This window comes from Aythya fuligula, chromosome 6 (assembly GCF_009819795.1).
Source record: "Aythya fuligula isolate bAytFul2 chromosome 6, bAytFul2.pri, whole genome shotgun sequence".
NCBI lineage: Eukaryota > Metazoa > Chordata > Aves > Anseriformes > Anatidae > Aythya > Aythya fuligula.
Window position 1 is genome coordinate 34082954 of NC_045564.1, and position 21923 is coordinate 34104876.

Below are 21923 nucleotides of genomic sequence, written 5' to 3' on the forward strand. Positions count from 1 at the left end.
TACCCTCAAACCACTTTGTAATTTTATCATTCATGTTTTATATACACATATATATACATAAAACATATGTATATATGTGTGTATATATATACATATATATATATATATATTTCAAAGCAATGTTTATGGGTTTAGTACCTGTATTTGCTCTAATGACTGGAAGAAACATCCACATTTGACAAGGAGCAAGCTCTGTGCTCTCCAGAAAACAACAAAAAAAAAAAACAAAAACAAAACAAACAAACAAACAAAAGCATTTGAAAGTAAATCTATTTTCAACTAATAATCTTGAAGATTAAGCACTTTAAATGCACCCATGAGTTTCCTAGTCTTCAGGTCCTTTGACTGCTGCTTCCACATTTCATGGACACCAACCCTTGTTATTTAAAATGAGGTGAAAACACAGTAAAATGCAACTCTTCTCTACATACATATACACTTACCTGACTGGCAGTGCAGTTCGATAAACATGTCTTGTTATCTGCAGCAAGGTAAAAGTTAGTGGGACAGGCACAAGTATGCATCTTGTCAGGGGCTAGAAGGCATAAATGACTGCAACCACCATTGTTTAGTGTGCACAGATGTTTAGACACTGTGAACAGAATAGGAAAGGTATACAGAGACTATTATTTCAATTTACTTCAGAGTACCTGCTTTATAGAAGAAAAATGTATTACACACTTCAATTTTAAAAAGGAATGGTTCATATAAAAATCCTTTTCCTTTTGTCTTTAAGCTATTCTTTTTTGTATGCAACAATTAGTTATTACTAAGGATATACATTCAATAAACAAAAACATTATAAAAGAAAAAAAATAGATAATGAGATAAAAAATTAGCTAATCTAGATCAAGTACCAAATTGTATTTAGGCGGAATTCAAAGACATAGACAACAGGAGACAAAACACAGTCATAACACCTATATTTTCTGTCATTTTCTCAGTACAACAGGTTTCTAAACAACAGTATTATTCTGCATTATTAACACTCTCCCACTTTTGCAATAATAACACTAAATGTATTCATAACATAATGCTCTGATCTTGGTAACTGTTAGCTTGGACTCTAATGTAATTTAACCATCCTGTACTTCCAGTCATTAACTATAAAGTTATTTCATCACTGAACAAGACCTATCGCATTCATTTAATACCAGATATACTTACAACACAGAATCACAGAATCACAGAATTTCTAGGTTGGAAGAGACCTCAAGATCATGGAGTCCAACCTCTGACCTAACGCTAACAGTCCCCACTAAACCATATCCCTAAGCTCTACATCTAAACGTCTTTTAAAGACTTCCAGGGATGGTGACTCCACCACCTCCCTGGGCAGCCTGTTCCAATGCCTAACAACCCTTTCAGTAAAGAAGTTCCTCCTAACATCCAACCTAAAACTCCCCTGGCGCAACTTAAGCCCATTCACCCTCGTCCTGTCACCAGGCACGTGGGAGAACAGGCCAACCCCCACCTCGCTACAGCCTCCCTTGAGGTACCTATAGAGAGCGATAAGGTCGTCCCTGAGCCTCCTCTTCTCCAGGCTGAACAAGCCCAGCTCCCTCAGCCGCTCATTGATCACAGATCTATATTTTAAAAACTATTGAAACTTTTGAAAATTTCTAAAATTCAGAATAAAACAGAAATAAAAAATAAATCATTGCAGCTAAATAATTTTCAATTAATTCAGCAACTGGCTGCTTACTAAGTGAAACACATGTACATGCTGCATGGAAAACATAGAATAATTACCATCAGGTTGTCTATAAGAATGATACACCTGGATGTCTGTTATGGTGTGCCAGGAATTAATCAGTGACAGTCTGTTTAATCCAGAGGTTTTGTGGGCACGGCTGAGTGATTTGGTTTTCCCGTCTGTCCAGTAGATGTAGTCTTCAAACAATGTTAGTGCAATCACCCCTGGAATATCTTGATTAGGGACTGTAAGAAGAGATGCTAAGATTAATGTTCACTCTTGGAAGACTGCCAGCTAAAATATTCCATACTGAATGGGTTGACAGATACAACTGCTATATAATGTCTTGAGAATAATTATCATGACAATATGTCAAGCCTAAAGGGTTCTTTATTACCAGTTACGAGAAAGATGGATGAGGTATGTGAGCTCTGCTTGCTTGGAATTAGTTGGCCCAATCAGTGTTAAAGAAATGAAAGAATTCCAGTCAACAAAAATCACCTCCAGTTTCTAAACCAATTACATGTTAAGTTGTAAAGTCATACGTAACATAATTTTAACTTAACCTATTTTTTACAGAAGACCAGTATTCATTTGCTGTCTTAGGAGAATAAAAGTTATTAGAAAATACCCAAAATACAAAGCATACATCCTCAGATGCATTTAATTTAACACAATTTAAGGCAATTATTATTATTTCATTTTGGCAAAATATGCTGACAAGTGAGACAGGGGGAAAAAAAAAAAAAACAATTTATTAAACATAACAGTAAGAGGGCATATTGTTTATTCCTAGCATAACCAACCATACAGTAAAGAAAAAAAAAAAAAAAAAAAAAAAGATACAAAGATACAACAAAGTAATAATACCCCATTGTTATAATATCACAAAATTATAAGTCAACATCACTTAAAAAGATGAAAGAACAAAAGGAAGAAAAAAAGCTTTGGAGTGTTCTTTATCCTACTGTATACTTGGACTATTTGTTCTTGGTAAACATAAAAAAAAATGGTAGAATTCAGCTTATTTATAAACTGTATGTAACTCTAATCATAAATGTCACAGGAAACATCTAACCATAATGTTCAATTTGTGTATTATAGTCTTTTATCACCAAGTCATTCTATTACTGATAGAGCTAAAAAGGCAAATTAGAGAAGCCAAGTCTGTTATTTTAAGCAACATATTCTTAACACATTTACCTTGTTTTCTTAGATGAATATAGCTTCATCTTTCTACACGGAATGTGCTTAAGTTTGGTGAATTCTAAATTCCCACTGGAACATTTTATAGTTTACTGACAACTGATGACCAATACTTGAATAAGAACTTAGCAAATGTACTTTTGTGTACAACAGTCTTTCCTATATAGTGAACACCAGCATAAAGTATGTTGACTTTTGGTCCTGAAAACCTTGCTTTTTAGACTTGAAATTATTTTCCTTTCTTGTATGTTTACACATTCCATAACCATCATACTGAAACAATGATACTCTTACAAGGAGCTTCATAACATTTCTGCGAAATCAGTCAAATTGCATTCATATAAAAATATCTCAGTTTTGGCATGTATTACATACACAGCATTGGCATGGTTCTCTATATAGTACAGTGTCCCCAAGAAAAGCTCTTATTACTTCCCTTATTAGTAAAATCACATTATGAAAAGGGTGTCTACAAAATGGAAGTGAGTCACTCTCCATGTCGATTGTTGCTATCCCATTTCTCTTAGCAAGGAAGGAAAGAATTCTTGAAGAATCATTATTTTCAGCTTTACCACCAAAATAACAAGACAAGTAAAAGAAAGCAAAAACACAGAAATTATAAGCACAGGTATTTCCATCATACTGTTTATCTTCCTCAGGCTGACATTTGCTAACCAATGGACTGATCAAAATATATTGCAAGAAAAACATCCAAGACTCAGGAAAACTCCCGTAGGGTTTGTCTGTCTACTGGAGAACCTATAAGCATTATTATCAAATTGTACCAGCTAATTGCACGTTAATTTTGCCCTGACTCTGCTCTGGTGTGAACTAAGTAATTCACTATGTGGGGAAAATAGGGGAAGGCTAGACAACAATACACAGCTTCACCCTAGATGTAGTACAGTGTGTGGGAGAATCTCCAGTACTGAAAACATTGGAGTTTTCACATAACCCTAACACATAACCCTACATCTAGGCACAACAGAGACTAAGCAGTCAAATGCTATTTTTTTAAAATGTTCTTTCACTTAACAGAAGTTTTTTTTTCCACTTAAGATTTTCCTTGAATCTTGAGAGATTCTTCAAGCTTTGCACACACCTTTAATAATGCTGAGTTCAGCTTAGTACTGTTCCAGAAAAGGCATGCATCACTAATTTTAAATAAAAAAGTGAATGATCTATAAAATGCCTTAGCATAATTATTAATTGGGAATACTAATTGCCATATCCTACTCTTACAGACAGATTACTGTAATTAATTAAGGAAGCATAGAATTTAAACATTCATGTCAGTTGGAATAAGGAAATTACAATTCTGAAATATGAGTTAATCAAAATCTGTGTACACACATGCTACATGGAAGAAACATCTTTCGGTTTTTCAAATTTTACGTATGTTTTTATTCAATATTTATTTATTCAATATTCATTTATTCATTAGTATTTGCTATTGAAAGTTTCTTATAGCCTCTGCGTCATATGGTTCTGTCACTGAAGAAAAAACCTAAAAGACAAGCAGAAAACAGGTTCATCTGCAAAAATGCAGAAAATTCCCCACTGATCTTAAAGGATAATTTCTAATGAGAAATGCAGACCAGACTGACAGAAGAAGCTGGAAGGAACTGCAGAAAGAGAAGCTGCTACTTGTAAAACCGTGGACTGTAAAACCCTGAAGCTATTTACAAAGCCATTTATCTTGCTTTTACTTGAGTTCTGAAAACATATCTTTTCATATAAATTATGACCCTTTCTGTTACTTTTGACATCAAATTAAAGATGTCAAAGATATCACTGCAGCCTTTCTAAATTAATAAATAAATAAATAAATGTTGTTGCCTTTGTCTGTATTCTCTTATTCTGATCACAGTTAGGATTAAAATCAGAACAAATGGGCATGTAAAAGCCTTAATGCACATAAAGAGAATTTACTTAAGACAATTATCTTGATGTGGTCTTCTGTAACACTCCCCAGTAATGAAAGATACCTGTAGCATTCATCTTGTCTTTGACCATCCAGTAATTATAAATAAACATCATATACTGAGTACAGATATATAAGCAAATGCTTACTTTCCTTTCTATGTATATCTGTGGGTTGTCATAATGACACACAATCCATTCAGAAATCCGTGTACACAATTCATCTTAGCTTCAATGGATTATGCATACATCAGAATCCAGATGAAACTTCATATGCATGATCTAAAAAATATTCAGGAGAATAACATACTGTTTCAATTCTCTTATCGTGCCTTATTAATAGGGAACCTAAGTAAAATGTGTAGCGTAAGATGCTAACTACTACAGTTAGAGCACTGCACTTCAGAAAACAACTGACTGATGCAAGTAAATTTTTCCTTGACCTTTTTCTAAAGATAATTCTGTAAGCACCATGTTTAGAAACTTGTCTTCCATAAAATATCTTAAGATCATAAACCAGAATAGACAATAGAATGTAGCAGGTATTATATAATCTATTTATATTCTTTAAAAGAAGCATGACGCAGTGTATCTTTCTAAAAAATGGATTTTGCACAGAGGTCAAAAAATGAAACTGTCAGGGACTTAATCACTCTCATGTTAGGGTTGTATTTTGCTGCTGTTATTTCTGACAGAATTACTGAATACTCCAGAATAACTGATCATGAAATAAGAATGGATGCTGCATCCAATCAGCAATGAAGGAATGTGAGTCTGTTGAGAGTAGTTCAGTTTGAATATTTGACATGTTGGGTGAGAAACTGAAGCCCCCACAAAACAAAGCACCCTTTTTTCACCAATGCTGCTGATGAGTACACATTCATATCAGCCACTTATTGTGGAAGCTTTCTCTTTGAGAAGAACTGCTTTTCCAACTGAGTATAGAATTGAGCTCATATATTTTAATGAAAGAACTTAGAAATAATTCTGTACGAAGATGGACTTACAAGTTCACTCCTGAGCTCAGCCACACCTGCATGTAGGAGGTGTACAGGACAGCAGGACCATTCCATGGGAACCATGTGGCCAAGCCACACTGAACCCTAAAGCTGTGAAAGGACTGATGGCATGATGATTCCAACTGCTGAGCAGGAAGTCAACCTACCAAATACTGATCCAAAGAAAATAATGAAATAGTACTATAAACAACTCACTTGGTCTGAGAATTTTTTAACCCTTGAGTAACTTCATAATTTTAATGGGATTCTCTGTTAAAGTCAAGATTTCATAAAGTGATGTTCATAAGACATTTGATCGAAGTCAGGACCTTGCATCATTTATGTCTCTAAAAGACCTAGGTTTTGTGACTATGAAGTTTGGAGAAGTCACAAAAATAAAAGATAATAATAATATAAAAACACAGAGAAGCAATGAAAGGACTATTTTATTTAACATAATATGTCAACGTGTTAAATAAAATAGTACAAACAAAAAAATGTAAATAAATATATATATATATAAAGTAAAATATATAGGAAGTAAATACAGTATCAATGGATGGAATTATATCATATAAATTTTATTCCAGGCTGATTGTAAAAAGTAATGTATTTTCTTTCAGTTGGTACATCTGTAAAGACTGAGGAAAGGTTTTATTAAAAAAAAAGCACAAAAAACAAACAAACAAACACAAAAAACAGATATTTAATAGCAGTTAATTCTGATTTCTTTCACTGCTTGAGGCATAGTACTATCATAGTTCTCTCATATCCCAAGACAGGGGTGTTGGAACTAGTTGATCCTTAAAGTCCCTTCCAAACCAAACCATCCTATGATTCCACAGCCAAATATTACTTTGCTTCATTCCTTCATCGTTTGATATATTATAAATAATGGAACATCAGAACTGTTGACACCTAGTAAATAGGCTATAAAATCTAGTTTGTATTAACTGTGAATGACAATAAAATGTGATATAATTTTAATGTCGTTTTTTTTTTGATGCAACAGTAAAATAGTCCTTCATGTTTGTTCTTTGCCTCTGGGGACATCAGCATTCCAAGTTTTCCAAAATCTGAGGCAGTGACAACTGTTGATTTATCATAAATGTATGTAGTTGAAGAAACACGCATTGTCTTTTTTTGTTCTTTTACTTCCAGAGAACTTCAGTTACATTACTGTTCTACCTCTTCATAAATGGCATATATTATTTACATGTTGCAATACTAATTACAAGTCTCAGAGCATACATTACAGAGCGAACCATATTTTTAAACAAGAGAGCAACACTAATTGCCCTCCTTTCTTTAGCAAGCACTGTGAAGATGGACTACTTTCTGCATAATCAGAGTAAAACCAGGTCAGAGTCATAACAGGTAAGTACTTCTACCTTCCCTGCATCTCCTATTTTAGACCATTTAATCAAGATGTCTACTTGTCAGCCCATCAGTATGGAAGTAATACACTCTGTTATGCACAACTTCTTTAACAACTATGAGGGACAAAAAATGCAGAATGCAAAATCACCATTCTAAGCCATTTGGGAGGAAAACTGCAAATGAAATTTGTTTTTGATTCTTTTTCCTACCACAGCCTTGCTCCATATTACGAATGGCTGATTCCCTTGCAATACCTTCCTTTTCTAACAGGACTTCTGCTGCTCTTCTCTATTAGGATTTGATCTTATACAGAAATAATGAATTCTCTTGTAGTGGGAGAAACTGCTAATTTCAGGTAGTGCTTAACCAAACAGGGAAAAAAAGAAAAACAAACAAACAAACAAACAAAGATGAGAAATTTGATGAGAAGTGAAGCCAGTAAATAGAAGGAACGCACAAGCCTATCAGAAAGCTGCAGGAAACTGGAAGAAGAAATATAGGTAGATAGTAAAAGAGAAAAAAAAAAGGAGGGGGGGAGGTTTGCAACACATCAGAAGTGGTGGAGAAAAGGAAACGATTAAAAACTTGAACAAAAAAATGACAATAGATAACATAATAAAGAGAGATAAAGAGCTGCATGAACTTAAGGGAAGAAGAGACACATAACTCCACAAGAGGATACGTGATTCTGCAGACCTTAAAATCACGTAACTGACTTCCTCTTACATTTTGCACTAGTTTTGACTCAAGAATATAAATGAATATGCTCTATGTCATATCTGTGATAAAATGTCTACTTTTTTTCTTGTTTGAACAATGTTTCCTTCTATTTTCTGAGTACCCATAAGAACAGAAAGCATACATTTGATTTCAGGGGTGAAAATAACATCATCCAGGATGTTTTAACTACAGACTTCAATCACTATACTGAAGGAGCCATACAGAAGTGAACATTAAATTATTTCCAAAAGTAAAAGCAAATACTTTACTAACTAAAGTGAACAAAAGATGTCTCATTGCCAGATGGTAAAATCATTTCATAATCACTATTACTAAATGGACATTTTCTGTTAAAAAAGAAACATGTCAAAGTCACTGAACAGGAAAAAACAAAACAAACAAATACAGGATATATAGATTAATTCTAGCAATTGAAATCATTTCACAGATACATATATCCAAAGGCATTTTCAGAATGATATTACTGAGATTTTTACTAACATCACGCATATGCACACATACTCCTTTTTGTAAATATAACATATACATCACACCAGCATGCTGGATAAGTGTGGAAGATTCAAGTACTTGCACTAAATGGTAGTATGCCTTGCCAGTCAAAAAATGTAACTAAAACAGTGAAAATGGGGATTATTTCAATATCATAAACCCACACAAAAATTGCCAGGTGTCCCAAAACTACTATCACAAAAGAAGCAGGAAATCTGGACAGATAAATAAATCTAAACATCTTAAAATACCAATGTATCTGTGGCATTAAGGCTGACTATTAGGTATGACTTACAATGATACCATGAGCAGAGATTAATAAATTTTTAAAAATATGCTTATAAAATCAGTTGATCAAATGTAGGACTGAAATATTGTACTGTCCAACTTTAAAATGTTTTACGGCTTTTTTTGATTTCGATGTGAGCAGTTATTTACATGCCACTGCCACCCTTTAGCTGTAAAGTACAGAGTAGTATGCTATCACAACAATGCTTAAATCATTCTCAAATACATACTAGTCACAATTAGAGCAGAAAGATACATAATGTGCTAATGAATTTCAGTTTTCAGATTTATAGAGACCACTTATGTGCCTACCACTCTTAACACCTGGAGACCCACGTATTGCTGCAGTTTCAATATTCATCCCCACTCTGCCTCTCAAGCTGTTCCTTCCACCACCTTTGCTTCCCCCATGCTCCTGCCCAGATTCTCCCCTGCTGTCATCTAACTTCGAGTACATAAACTGCTAAGCCCCTTTTGTTTATCTCATTTATCTTCCACCACATGTAAATGAGCTATTCAACATTCTTCACCTTTCTTCATTGAGAACAGATGGCTACCTCCCCTTTTTGATTGCTTTGATATCAACAAGGAGAGACACCATGACTTAAGAAAAACATAAGAAAAACTGAGTTTTATGTTCTCTGTTCTATGTTCTTGCTTTCTGACAGCGATAACTGCATGGAAATTAATGCCAATCCTTTAAAATTGGTGATGAAGTATATCCAGCACATATGGAAACTTCGCTGACTTCACCAGTAAATGTCCATTAAGATTTTAATGAGTATGTAGAAAAAATATTTTCAGAGGCTTATAATATAATGAAATTTTGGCGTATTATCACAGGAACAACAGAAGATATAGAAACCAACCCATTGGCAATCTTCATAACCTGGGTTCCATAAACTGGAGACTGGAACCTGAGAGTAATCTAACTATGTGAAGTAACTTTAATGTAGGAGAACCTGTATATTTTTCCTGAATATTATCCTTTGAAAGTGATAGAACACAATACAATAAAACACTCAGATTTAGGAAGACATATGAATTGGAGATTTTTACCTGAACAATTATGAAAACTATGACTTATTATGAGTTTGTGCTAACAACAGATGCAGCTAACACCAGATGTGGTTATAACAAGCAATTCCATAGATGCCACAAAAGCTGGAAGAAAATTTTTCCAATATCAGAACTACAGTTTATCTGCTGTTAAAGTTTCTTTCCACACTTTTCTAATTTTTCATCTATTTAAACTGCAGTTTAAATCTGAAATGAATTGATTTCTGTAGTGTTAGGACAATTCCATAAACAAATGGATTTACTCTGCTGTAATATTCAGGTGGAAGAGTTTAGACTTAGACACAAATGTTCTATTTCTACCTACAAAGCCCCCAAAATTAGTAATTCTTGAAATTACAGAGGCTAAAATTAAAAGAAAAAAAAAAAAAAAAGTTAGCATCCCCCAAAGCTTTTTACTTAATACCATAAAACTTGCACATATTTAGACACAATAAAGTTTGTAAACACTCAGGTAGAAACCAGTTCTGAAGACAAGGATTTTTCAATTTAAGATAATATAGAAAAGTTTCTGTCTGATAACTATATTACAGCTAACAAAGTAATTTCTAAATACACAGTTCATTTAAAGGCTTAGCACATTTTCATTGCCTCATGTCCCCTGTAAAATGAAGCAATGAAGTGCTTTAAAAACTTTTGTTTTTAGAGTGTAAAACATTAAAAAATTTGGCATGGTTAAATTCTAATCTTAGCTCAGAGGAGTTTCTTTACTTCCTAAACTGGACTATCAGATTCCATTTTTGTATTTTCAAATTCTCATCGTCAAAGAGTGAAATGGGAAAATGGTAGGTACTCTGAAGGATAGGAGGAAGGATTGCTTGTGTGAGGCAATCTGATAGCTAGGGAACTGCAAAGCTTGCATGTCCTCTGGGCAATGGGAACCAAAAGCAGCTGTTAAGTCTGACAAATTCTTATTTTTATTTTTTTTTTAAAGCTCACAGAAGTAAACCAGCTTAGTGCTTAGCCAGATTAGTGCCTCAATGCTTGCTTAATCATTTACTGTGCATAACATTTGTGAATGCTGCAGTGCTAAATTGGCTAAGCTCTAAAGACAGTTTACATAATCACACATTGAACTTCAAATAGATAAGCAAGGTCATTGCTACCCCTAGCGCCAAGAAGAGTTCCCAAGTAGGGTAAGATTTCTGGCCTAGTTAGCATGTTTTCAAAGTTCTTACTAGGACTCTTGACAGTTATAAAAGTGCCCTGTTCTGTTGAAATGCTGAGGAATTTTACAAGAGGAAAGCAGCAGATGTTCTCTTTTCCTGAAAAATCTTTAAGACTCATAAGAAAGAAATAAAAATACTTGTTGCAAAAAATGTTACCATTATGATCTACATTTCCAAAATACACATAAACTGCAGCTGAATGCAAAAACAATCGTTAGTTTAACAGATACGGTGTCAAAAATTAGCCACAAATTGTTCAATTTCTGTAAGTTTCTTGCACAGACTTTGCAGTTTTCTGTGTTCTATCTCATACAAAAAGTATCTCTTTATGATATATATTCAGATCTATGCATTCTAATGTAAGACTTATTTGGTGGATATTGTGAGGTCTTTCTGTCATTCTCTGATAATTTCCATACCAGGTCATTTAAGATTCAAAAAACATATTTTCAGAAAAAACTCAGAGCAAACTAGCTCTATCCTCAAAGGTCAGAGAAGCAGGTAAAAAAATACATAGCTTATGCTACTTAGCTCACAACAACTAGCACTTCAGATTGCATTGCTCACATGATTCCCGTTCAGACTTTATCTGCTGCATGAGTATGTATTTTATGCTCATCGTATCTGTGCCTTTATCATTCTTCTGAAGGATATGAAAATACGAAGGATAGAGTAAGCTCAAGCATCCATTAGTTAACTTTGACAATAAAAAGTGTCTCAGAACGACAGAAGAAAAATAGACCATGAAATCCATGTGAACAATGCATCTTCAAGAAATACAGTTATCACAAGCTATGAAACAGATCTTTCTTATTTAAGTGCTCATTGACAGAGATTGCAGTTTCTTGTATCAAAAAGCTAGAAGCGATCATTAAGTTTTGTTTCCTCTAAACCTCAACCGCAGAACTTCCTCAGGTTTCCCTTATTAAGGCAATTCATTTGTAATGGTTAAAAGTTTTCCAGAAATGTTTCTTGTCTTGTGTTGAAACATGAAGACATGAAAAATTGATTTGGAAGTTTGTTCTAAAAGAAGCAGGAAAAATATTCTGATTAAATACAAATTGATCATTATGAATTAGCTCTACAAAAATCTCAAAGCACCTTTTAAAACATCTACAGGCATGTTTGATCTACTTCAGATGCCAAGGATTCTATCACTTCTTTGTTAAATACATAGAAAATTTTGTACAACTTGGTTTGATAATTGTATTTTGCGAGAAACACCTGATAACAGAAAGTGACAAACAGTATTAGCTAATGAGAAAATCTTCCACCCACATAATTTAAATACTTCAGGATCTTCCTCTCAAAGCTAAAGTTTCTTCTTGCTTGAATCTCTTACATGTCATCTGTAAGAACCATGTCCTTAAAAGTATTGTAACAGGTTTACATAAAGTCACAGCCACTTATGGAGTTTGCCTCAGACATTTAACTGCTACCAAATTTTTATGAATTTTCATTCCAAAATCATCATAGTAAAAACTTACAGGCCTAACAGCCTACAGAATGTCCAGTAATGCTTGATTCCTAGTACATTCACTGTAATACTTAGGGGGTCAGACATGCTCCTTAAGAAGTCATAAATAGATTCAGCTGTCTAAAACTGGTGGCAGTGTTGTTAGCAGGGAAGCTGCTCTGTACTGCTACCAGCTATAGCTTTGTGACAAATTGCTTCTCCAGTTTCATGCTATCTTCTGGGGAAGAGATCAACTCTGTGAATATAAAAGCAGTTGAACGTGATTTCACCCACTCAAGCAACAGAAACCTAGAGGCTAGAGACCAAGGCAAAGGACACCAAAGACAGTGAAACTGGAATTTTGCAGGTATCTTCTCAACTGTACTGGTATGAGGACATTTTCTGAGACAGAAAAATTCCAAAATTTTCAGATTGAAAGAGAAAACTGAAAAAAGATTTAACCACTGCATTTAGGTGTGGACTAAGAAAGAAACATTTCCACCATTTCCTTTTTTTTTGCTTAAAAGATCCAGAAAGAAGAGTAAGAGGATAATTATATGAAAACTAAATAGCAGGATAGCAGAATGAGGAATAACATGAAGAGGAGCATGGAGCCTTGCTTAACCTGTCAGAAAAACAGACTGTCAGCAGGAATTCAGACTGCAGACAGGATATATCTGAGCTACTACTGCTTAGGTGAGCAGGTTAGGACCATTAAACTGTCCTATGCTCACTACAAAAAAACATGGAAGTTAATTCTGAGATTAATGGGAGTGGTTACAGCTCTCATAGCTATTGCTGTAGTCTCCCCAGTTCAGCATTTCAAAAACTGTTCATTATCTATTTATAACTTATTCTTTTTGAACACAAGAGCTAGAAAACTTTTTTTTTTTTTTTTTTTTTCTATTTTTCCTTTCAGAACAAAACTCCAATCTGGAAATAAAATACTCATTTCATGAGCTCTGGTTTAGAGAAATCCTAGAGGCACTCAGTATCAGATAAAAGCCCCAAAAAGCCCAAATACACAAGTTTTACCAGGATAACAGCAATTCTGAAGTTTGGGTAAAGCTTGTGGAAGGAAGCTCAAGTTAACAGTGTTTTGTCTTAGCAGAAAAAAAAAAAAATAACCAAAACCAAAACCAATTTCATATATTTGAATTAAAGTGTAAGATTATACCATAATTATACCATTCGGAATATGAGAAGTACTCATCGCAGTGTAAAGCTTTTTTTTTTCTTAAACACTTTATAGATAAAAGACTAGCATTCTAATTATCTGCTAGGTGAGAAGCAGAACACAGAGATAAAAATTAGTTAATTACATAAGTATTTCAAAAGTTATTATTTTATCCATCTACCAAGAAAGCCCCAAATTACATTTGTAATACTATTCTGCTTACTGACTCATGCTGAGCAGACTAATGGGCTTTCCAGACTTTCTCAGGCTGCTTTTAGCCGCATTGTAACACACGGCACACAGGACATACTCCTTCCACTTTTAACAGCCAAGTTTCTCTGGCTTTATAACATGGTCAAGTATATACTACAGCACAGAATTGACAGGGCAGCCTTTGATTGCTGAGTCTGTTCCCTAGTGTTTCTGTTTTCATTTGACATTTTTTCCATGGGCAAGTTTAAAATGTGGAATGCATGTTTAAAAAAGATTCATATTCACAATAGAAAAGGAATATGAAAAGCAGCTTATAAAATGTTGATGAAAAGGAAAAAGTGTATCAAAATTAAGTTGCAAAAAATGTTTGAAAGTACAGTTTTCACATGATTCTAAGTAACATAAAACATTTCAATTTTAAAATTACCAAAAAAAAATAATAAAGTAATTAGCTGTTTGACCAACCTTTATGTCTATGAGATCCGTCCATGTCAGAAAACTCGATATGATTTTCATCAGCCCAATATAGTCTGTGGTTGACATAATCTATGGTAAGAGCCATAGGTCTAGATATTTGTGTTTCTATGACAACTGTTTGACTGGAGCCATCCATACCAACACGGCCAATGTGAGGATACTCACAGCAATCAATCCAGTACAGGTATCTAAAAATAAAATACAACAGCTGCTTGGTGATGAAAACATAGCAAAAAAAAAAAAAAAAGAAGCAATTAGTTTAGCTGACGTCAAAAATATATTGGTAGTCATTAGTCATTCCATGATGTTTCCATTTTCCTGGTAGCTTTTTTTAAAATTATTTTTTAATTCATAGAACTAGGTTAATTTTCTGAACAACAGTTTTATGTAAAATATTATAATATTTTACAATTATATTATATTATAGGATTATTTAGGTTGGAAAAGACTTCTAACATCATCAAGTCTTAGTTGACCATCACCATCAACTGTTAACATAGCACTACCAAGTCTACCACTTGACCGTGTTCCTAAGTACCACATCTACACATCTTTTGGATACCTCCAGGGATGGTGACTCAACTACTTCCCTGGGCAGCCTTTTCCAATGCTTCACAACCCTTTTAGTGAAGAAATTGTTCCTAATATCCAACCTAGACCTCCCCTGGCAGAACTTGATGCCATTTCCTCTTGTCCTGTTGCTTATTGCTTGGGAGAAGAGACCCAAAACTGTCTCTATAACTGTTAAGAAAAATGTCTGCTGTCCCTATAGCTCATACCAGTCAAGAAAGCAAAAATAGTGGTGATACTCAAAACTTCAATCAGAATGCCAGCACAGATTAATAAATTACAAATTACTGATTATTTGATTATATGATAATAAATTACTAATTACTGAAATTAGCAACTACATTCACCTTTTAACAAATTATTTAAATTAAGTAGGCAGTTCTCACTTCTCATCATTGTTGTTGCAATAAATTTTTCAAGCCTACTGATCATTTCAAATTTTTAAGACCACCTTAGCAGTAACTGAAGTTTATTATATATTTAAAGACTTTTTTTCTAAAGTTATATGTGGACTACAAGTCTTCTCTCTGATCTTTCTCCCTCTCCCAAAAAGCCTTAAAAGTCTCCTAGTACTGAATCAATCCAGCTATTCTATCTCCTAGTACTGAATCAATCCAGTTATTAGGCTTTTGTTAAAATCAAAAACCTAATTTTATAACGTAAAAAAAGGCAAAAGCTATCTTCCAGTTAAGAGGGATCAAACATTTTCATTCTTCAATTCACATGCAAGGCCTATCAAAGAATGTCTTCCAATAAATTACAGCTGAATAACCCCACTTATTTGGAATCTAGTGAGCACAGAAAAGAGTGACAACAAAACAGTTCACTTCAGTGAATAAATGAAAAAGGCTGTAAGATTTCTTTGTCTCTCATACAATATGAACCTTTTGTTATTCAGTATCCCATTCATTCATAAACAAATAAATATGATGATGTGATAATTGTTGTTAATGCATTTTAGACTACTGATATTCAGTACAGCTGAAAGTCAGATAAAAAATAATTAGTGCTTCTCTTCTGATTTTATAAAAAATATAAAATTAAGATCAAATATTAATTACTGCAGAACTGTTTCTTCATACCCAGCTTGAGGATCCAATGACAGATCTCTAGGAAACTTCACCCTTTTGCTTACAAGGACAGTAGGGTATAAGCCATTGAGTTTAGACACTTCAATAATTCTCTTTTCAGTATCAGACCAATATAGATTCTTCCCAATCCAATCAACAGCCAGTGCATTGGGAACAGCAGTATTGTGGACTACCTAGAAAAGCAAAAATTGCAAAAATTAACCATCTAAATACTGTGAGGAGGAATAAAAATTAAAGAATTAAATTTATCTGAATACTGAGATGTGGGATATATGATACAGAGAAATACAATGTGAGAAAAACAGGTATTACTCCGTGTTAAACAATGACACTTCTGAAGTAATGACACTTTTGAAAGTAAAAACAATGTGACACCATTTCTTATAGTCAGTGAGAATGGAGAATAGCATGATGACACCTAATTTTCAACTTCTTTACATAATGCACTAAATTCTAATAATTTTGTATCTTTAATTTTTTATCTTAAGTTTGTAATTTTCCTTTTAATAAAAAAATACATACTTTTTTTTTTTTTTTTTTCCTTTGCTACTCTGTTTTTCATAGAACTCAGATGAAGCTTCTTCCTTGGTAACACACCCTAAAATATGTCTACTTGTTAGCTCACCACTTCTTCTTACACTACATTGGCATATATTTCATTTTAATATCACTCTAGTGTCATACATCATCATGACAGATACCATGAGGGCACATACCTCAGGCAAAAAGAAAAAGCATACCTGGTGGGAAAGTAAATGCTGCGCTGTTATTGTCAATGTTCATTTGGTAGAAGGAAGAGAAACTTTCTAAGAATTAGCTCTGTTTCAAAAAGACTACTTTACTGAGGAATAAACTAAAGGATAGAAGCAATTTAGTGCCATAATGGATAGACTATACTTCACTGACTTGAGATGTGTTATTCTCAAAATTTCTGATGACCTGAATAATTCTGAGACCTGAACAAATATCTCTAGACATACATGACTACAAATCTCATCATGACAGTATGACTCAATCTAGTCTGGCTGGGAATACTTCACATTAAGTATTGTCTCAGGCTATATTTGAATATTCCCAATCATCTTAAAATGAGAGTCCAATTTCATCTAAGCTTCAAAATTGTACTCCTAATTAGGAGTAACTGGAACTTAGGTAAAAAGAAAGATAAAAAATCACAGGGAGCAACACTGGAAAATATTTAGGATCTCTTAAGTACCAATAATGGATTTATTACCATAGTGTACATTCTAATTTATTGTCATATTCACCACTAAAAGCATATGCATTCAAGTATAAACTTTACATGTAAACATTATAATGTATTACTGAATGTGTGATTTTTAATTTAATTTACCATATGAAGACGTTGAAAATAATTCAAGATAAGAGATACTGTGAGGTACTTTACCCTAATTTTATAGTTATGAATATGTAAAAACATCGTTTCAGGTTATCACATTATTTACCACCTTATAAAATCTTTCTAAAATTAGATCAAGTTGTGCAACATTTTCTTCACATTAATAGAATATTTTATTTCCTAATACCTTAGCATTACCAGCTTCACTGTTTTATAACTGTGTGACTGCATCAAAGCTATGCAATGCAACATGGGAAATTTCATGTACAAACGGACAGCTCTGCAAACTCATATTGTGGCTTAGTTATACTATCTAGAAGCATCAATCAATTATCCTCTTTTCTAACGACTTTTCTTTTGAAGGGTCACTTTAAACTTCTTCCAGTCACAGAAATGACCAGTGTGACATTTAAAGTCTACAGACCAGCTGACTACAGCATTTTCCATAACTTCAGTACTTCAGTATATTTACACAGCTTACCTACTTATACTTGTTTTTTCTTTGGCTTTCTGTAAACCCCACTGCACTAACAATTCAGTCAACTGTCAGTTAATTCATACAGAATTTAGCTCATAAATACAATCCTCTTAGCCCTTAACTCTATTTCAGACAAGATCCAAATGCAATTAAATTTTATTATGACTTGCTAGATCATGCCATGTATATGTATGCATATACCCAAACTTCAAAATTTGGCTTACAGCCATAAAGGAGAATTTTCCAAAATACTGAAAAAAAAAAAATACATTCTAATAGTAACTTTATTAATCAACAAGTACCTTGATGTCACTTCCATTCAAACACATTCTGTTTATCCTACTGCCATTTGGTCTGCTGGAATCAATCCAATAGATGAACTCTTCTCTATAGTCAAAGTCTATTGCAATCACATTATTTAGCCCCTAAAAAAGGAAAAAAAAAATAAAAAAAAAATTAAAAAATCAAGCCAACTTATTCAAATAAGTTTTAATATAAAATATTTGATAGCATTCAGAATGCAAAATATATTGCATATAACAGTCATCAAAATGCTTCACTTTACTAACCATTATTTTTTAGTACCTTTTCGAGGTACTTTAGTTGTATGGTGACAAATAACTATTGCACTTCAAAAAGTCAGATGACTTGAAACTAAATGAAGGTGTGATATTCTTCATTTCTGAAATTTACTTTATCAGTAAATATATTTATCTTTTGCTCAATCTTTTTGTTAATTACTACCTTTGGCATTACTCTAACAAACAAAAACACAAACAAAAACATTTGTGCATTCAAATGATGGCCCTCATTTCCTTATCTGAGAATGGAAAGCCTTGTCCCATAACTTGCTTTACATTCTACTTGTAGTGAATTCATGGTTATTTTTAATATTATACAGAGATGTTGTTATCAATAAATGATGGAGCAGCGGTAGCAAAAAGAACAGATGCAGTTTGCACTTTTAAAACCATAAGATCATTTAATCAATTCTATTATCAGCCCAATGACCTTTTACTCTCAGGTATTTTGGCAACCTCTCTCATTATTGAAATTCATACCTGTAGAGAGAATGCTCTGGAATTGACAACTCTAAAATAAACAACTAAGAAGAACAATATTTAATTGCCCTGAAAGTAATATGTGGCTTATCTGTAAACTACTGTGTAATAAGGTAGATCTATCTTTTGAGCAAAACGTAAGAGGAAAGGAGTGATCAGGCAGCACAAACCACCAGTAAAGCCTGAAACGACACAGTGTTTCAAAAATCACATATCCATGTACACACATTTTTGGTAAAGCCAGTTGCAATTCTGACACTTTTAGTTGTGCTACAAAACAATTTTTCTGTCTTTTTCTATTACTAGCAAACATTCACCTAAAGATAAAGCCACACACCAAATTCTTAACAAAGAAGACTAAAGATGAATGAATACAGAAGACTATCAAAATGTATAACATTCTGAAAATCAACGTCACCAATTTTTGAAAAGCTTTATCCCTACATATTTTAAAACACCGCATAAATTTCTTAAGTATCCAGGCTGATAAAAGAATTTGAATGCCTTCAAATCTTTGGTTTCAAGTGTTTTATTTTTGAGTGAGTTTGGTTCAAATATTTATCAGAACATCAGCTGCATGTAAAATTGTTCCTGAATATTTGCAACAGAGTTCGCTGTCCAGACAGTATCTCTTCCTGCTCTGCATATCACTTTGAAGTTCTCCTAGCGTTATTCTTTGTCTTTTATCTTTTACCCTGCTTTTAGAAGGAAGGGTAAAACTTTTAGATGGCATCAGCTGCTTTAACCTTGCATCTCAAACCTGTGGTTTTATTTGTCTTGGTTACATGCAGCATACTCTATCCTAGTCTATAAGTTGTGGTCCCCTTGGTGCATCAATAAAACAAACAAACAAACAAACAACAACAAAAACAAACAACAACTAAAATCACTAATAAGGAGCAGGAAGATTCTACCTACTTTGCCTACAGAAATCCTACAGATTTTAATGACTACAAGTGAAGGAAATGGAAGGCAAAGAATACAGATGAAATGTATTTTAAACAGTTGAACTTTTTATGTACATTTGAAAAGAAAAAAAAAAGAGGAAAAAGCTGGCATGTAACAAAACTCAGAGAAGATTGAATGAACTCCTGCTTTCATCTCCTCTACTCTGAGTTTATATGAATGATTGTTAGAATGACAAAGCACAGATCAAACGCACAGAGAAGGCAGGTTTTGCTCCTTTGCCAGAGCAGTTCTGGTATTTGCCTTCATCTGGCAGATGTCTAAGAAAGGGTTAGAGCTGATCCATCGTACCATTACAAGGACAAAAAGATGTCCTCATGAGGAAGACAGCTCACCTGTTCTGCTGGTATAGCTTCCTCTTTTGCTTTCAAATCTGGATGTTTTCAAAAATGCAGTATTGATAGGATCAAAGGCCAGTAGCTTCAAAAGTTGAGATATATATTAGACTAATGAATTGATGTGATTCAGAAACCACAGATTGTCTTCAATGGCTAGAGCTACATTGTCCCTAACGTAGTGAAAAGGAGTCCATTAAATTCAAGACTAATAAAGCTCTGTGCCAATCTGTCAGCACCAAGCATAAAGAAATTTTACTGTTGCTCCACTCTTTTCACAGGCTTCTAGTAATAGATATACCAGCAAAAGAGGAAAGGCAGTGAGATGTAGATGGGAGGCAGTCAAAAGGATTTCAGAAGAACAAACAGATTTTAACAAAATGTTACCTATGCTTAAATAAATTCAAATGTTTAATACAAGATGGTTAATTTTGTAATTACTGTTGTGAAGACCTAAACACCTTTCTTGTGACATAAGCACAGCTTACTGACACAAGAAGTCACAAAAAACCTGATGCTATTGACTGGCATAACTGATTTGGAACTCTAACCTGTGGTAACTAACTACACTTAGGTGAAGCATAGAAGCAGAGTAGAAACTGCTAAAATGGTAGCTCTGTACCTACTGGGCAACTTTATACTTTTTTTATTTTTTTTTCGAAGATTTGTTTTGCTTTGTTTTGTTGTTCCCTGTCATAATAATTTAGAATAATTACACAAAAAATCAGATTTAGACAAAGATGCTTGTTCATGCATTGTAATGCTGCAAATATTGGAATTGAGTTTGTCTAAATTAAAAAAAAAAATAGATTTGGATTCTGACAGTAATTAGCCCAAATAATACATGGCCAAATATATATGTATTTTTTAAAAAAATAAAATATAAAAATTGGTCAAAACATATTGCAGTGGAAGAGGTTCACAAATAACATAAATTTTTGTACATCAGAATGACTTACAAAACAACTGCCTGAGCCTTAATCATCTCAATACTCAGGTAGTAAATTTAAAATATTATCAAAACTGTGAAGGTACTGCAGTTGTTCTGTGGTGCATACAATGCCAATTGTAGAATGATATTTCTGTCAGTTGCACACTTTAAATAAAAATAAAAGTATCAAGTTAAACTTAGAGCATGGTACTATGATTATACCTGTTTCAACAAAGTGTAGTTGGATCCATCAGTGCTAATTTTTCTTATTTCATGATGATCAGCCAGAATTAAGAAAGGTTCCTCATCTAAACCCCGGGAGAAAGAATATATTAGACTAGCTTTTACGTTAATTTATGGAAAATCAGGAATACAATGCTGAAATACAGATGGTTGGAAAAATAAATGTTACATGCTCTGATCAATGTTATGGATGAAAGAAATATTTAAAACATTCAAATGTTCCAAGAAAGATCAATGATGCAGTATAAAAATGAACAAAGCAATCAATTAGTATATCTTTCAATGTAATTTAATTTTTTTGCCTTTGGAATATGGGAACCATACTGTATTTTATGCTAATTTAATGTCAGCAATTAAATTGGAAATATATTTCATACCACTTGTTTTAATTTAACATTCACTTTCAAATTATCACTAAGATGACTAATATTTTTTTTTTCTGTTGCAAACCAAATACATTTTGTCCATTGCTTTTTGAAATCTCAACACTCTGTATATTTTAGATATAAAGAAACAGCTATTTGGATAAATCTCACTTTCTAATTCTGAATTTATGCCATTTTTTTTTTTTACCCCATTTTTCTGGTTTATAAAATAA

At 33.3% G+C, this 21923-nt stretch overlaps 1 protein-coding gene across 1 annotated transcript in view; it reads right to left on the reverse strand.

The window, feature by feature from the left end:
- LRP1B (LDL receptor related protein 1B) overlaps positions 1-21923 on the reverse strand; it is a 501801-nt gene that overhangs the window by 86172 nt on the left and 393706 nt on the right. Inside the window, 6 exon segments of the mRNA XM_032190067.1 lie at positions 444-592; positions 1753-1941; positions 14279-14478; positions 15943-16124; positions 18092-18214; positions 21305-21390. Of these exon segments, the coding sequence (XP_032045958.1) occupies positions 444-592; positions 1753-1941; positions 14279-14478; positions 15943-16124; positions 18092-18214; positions 21305-21390 (929 nt within the window).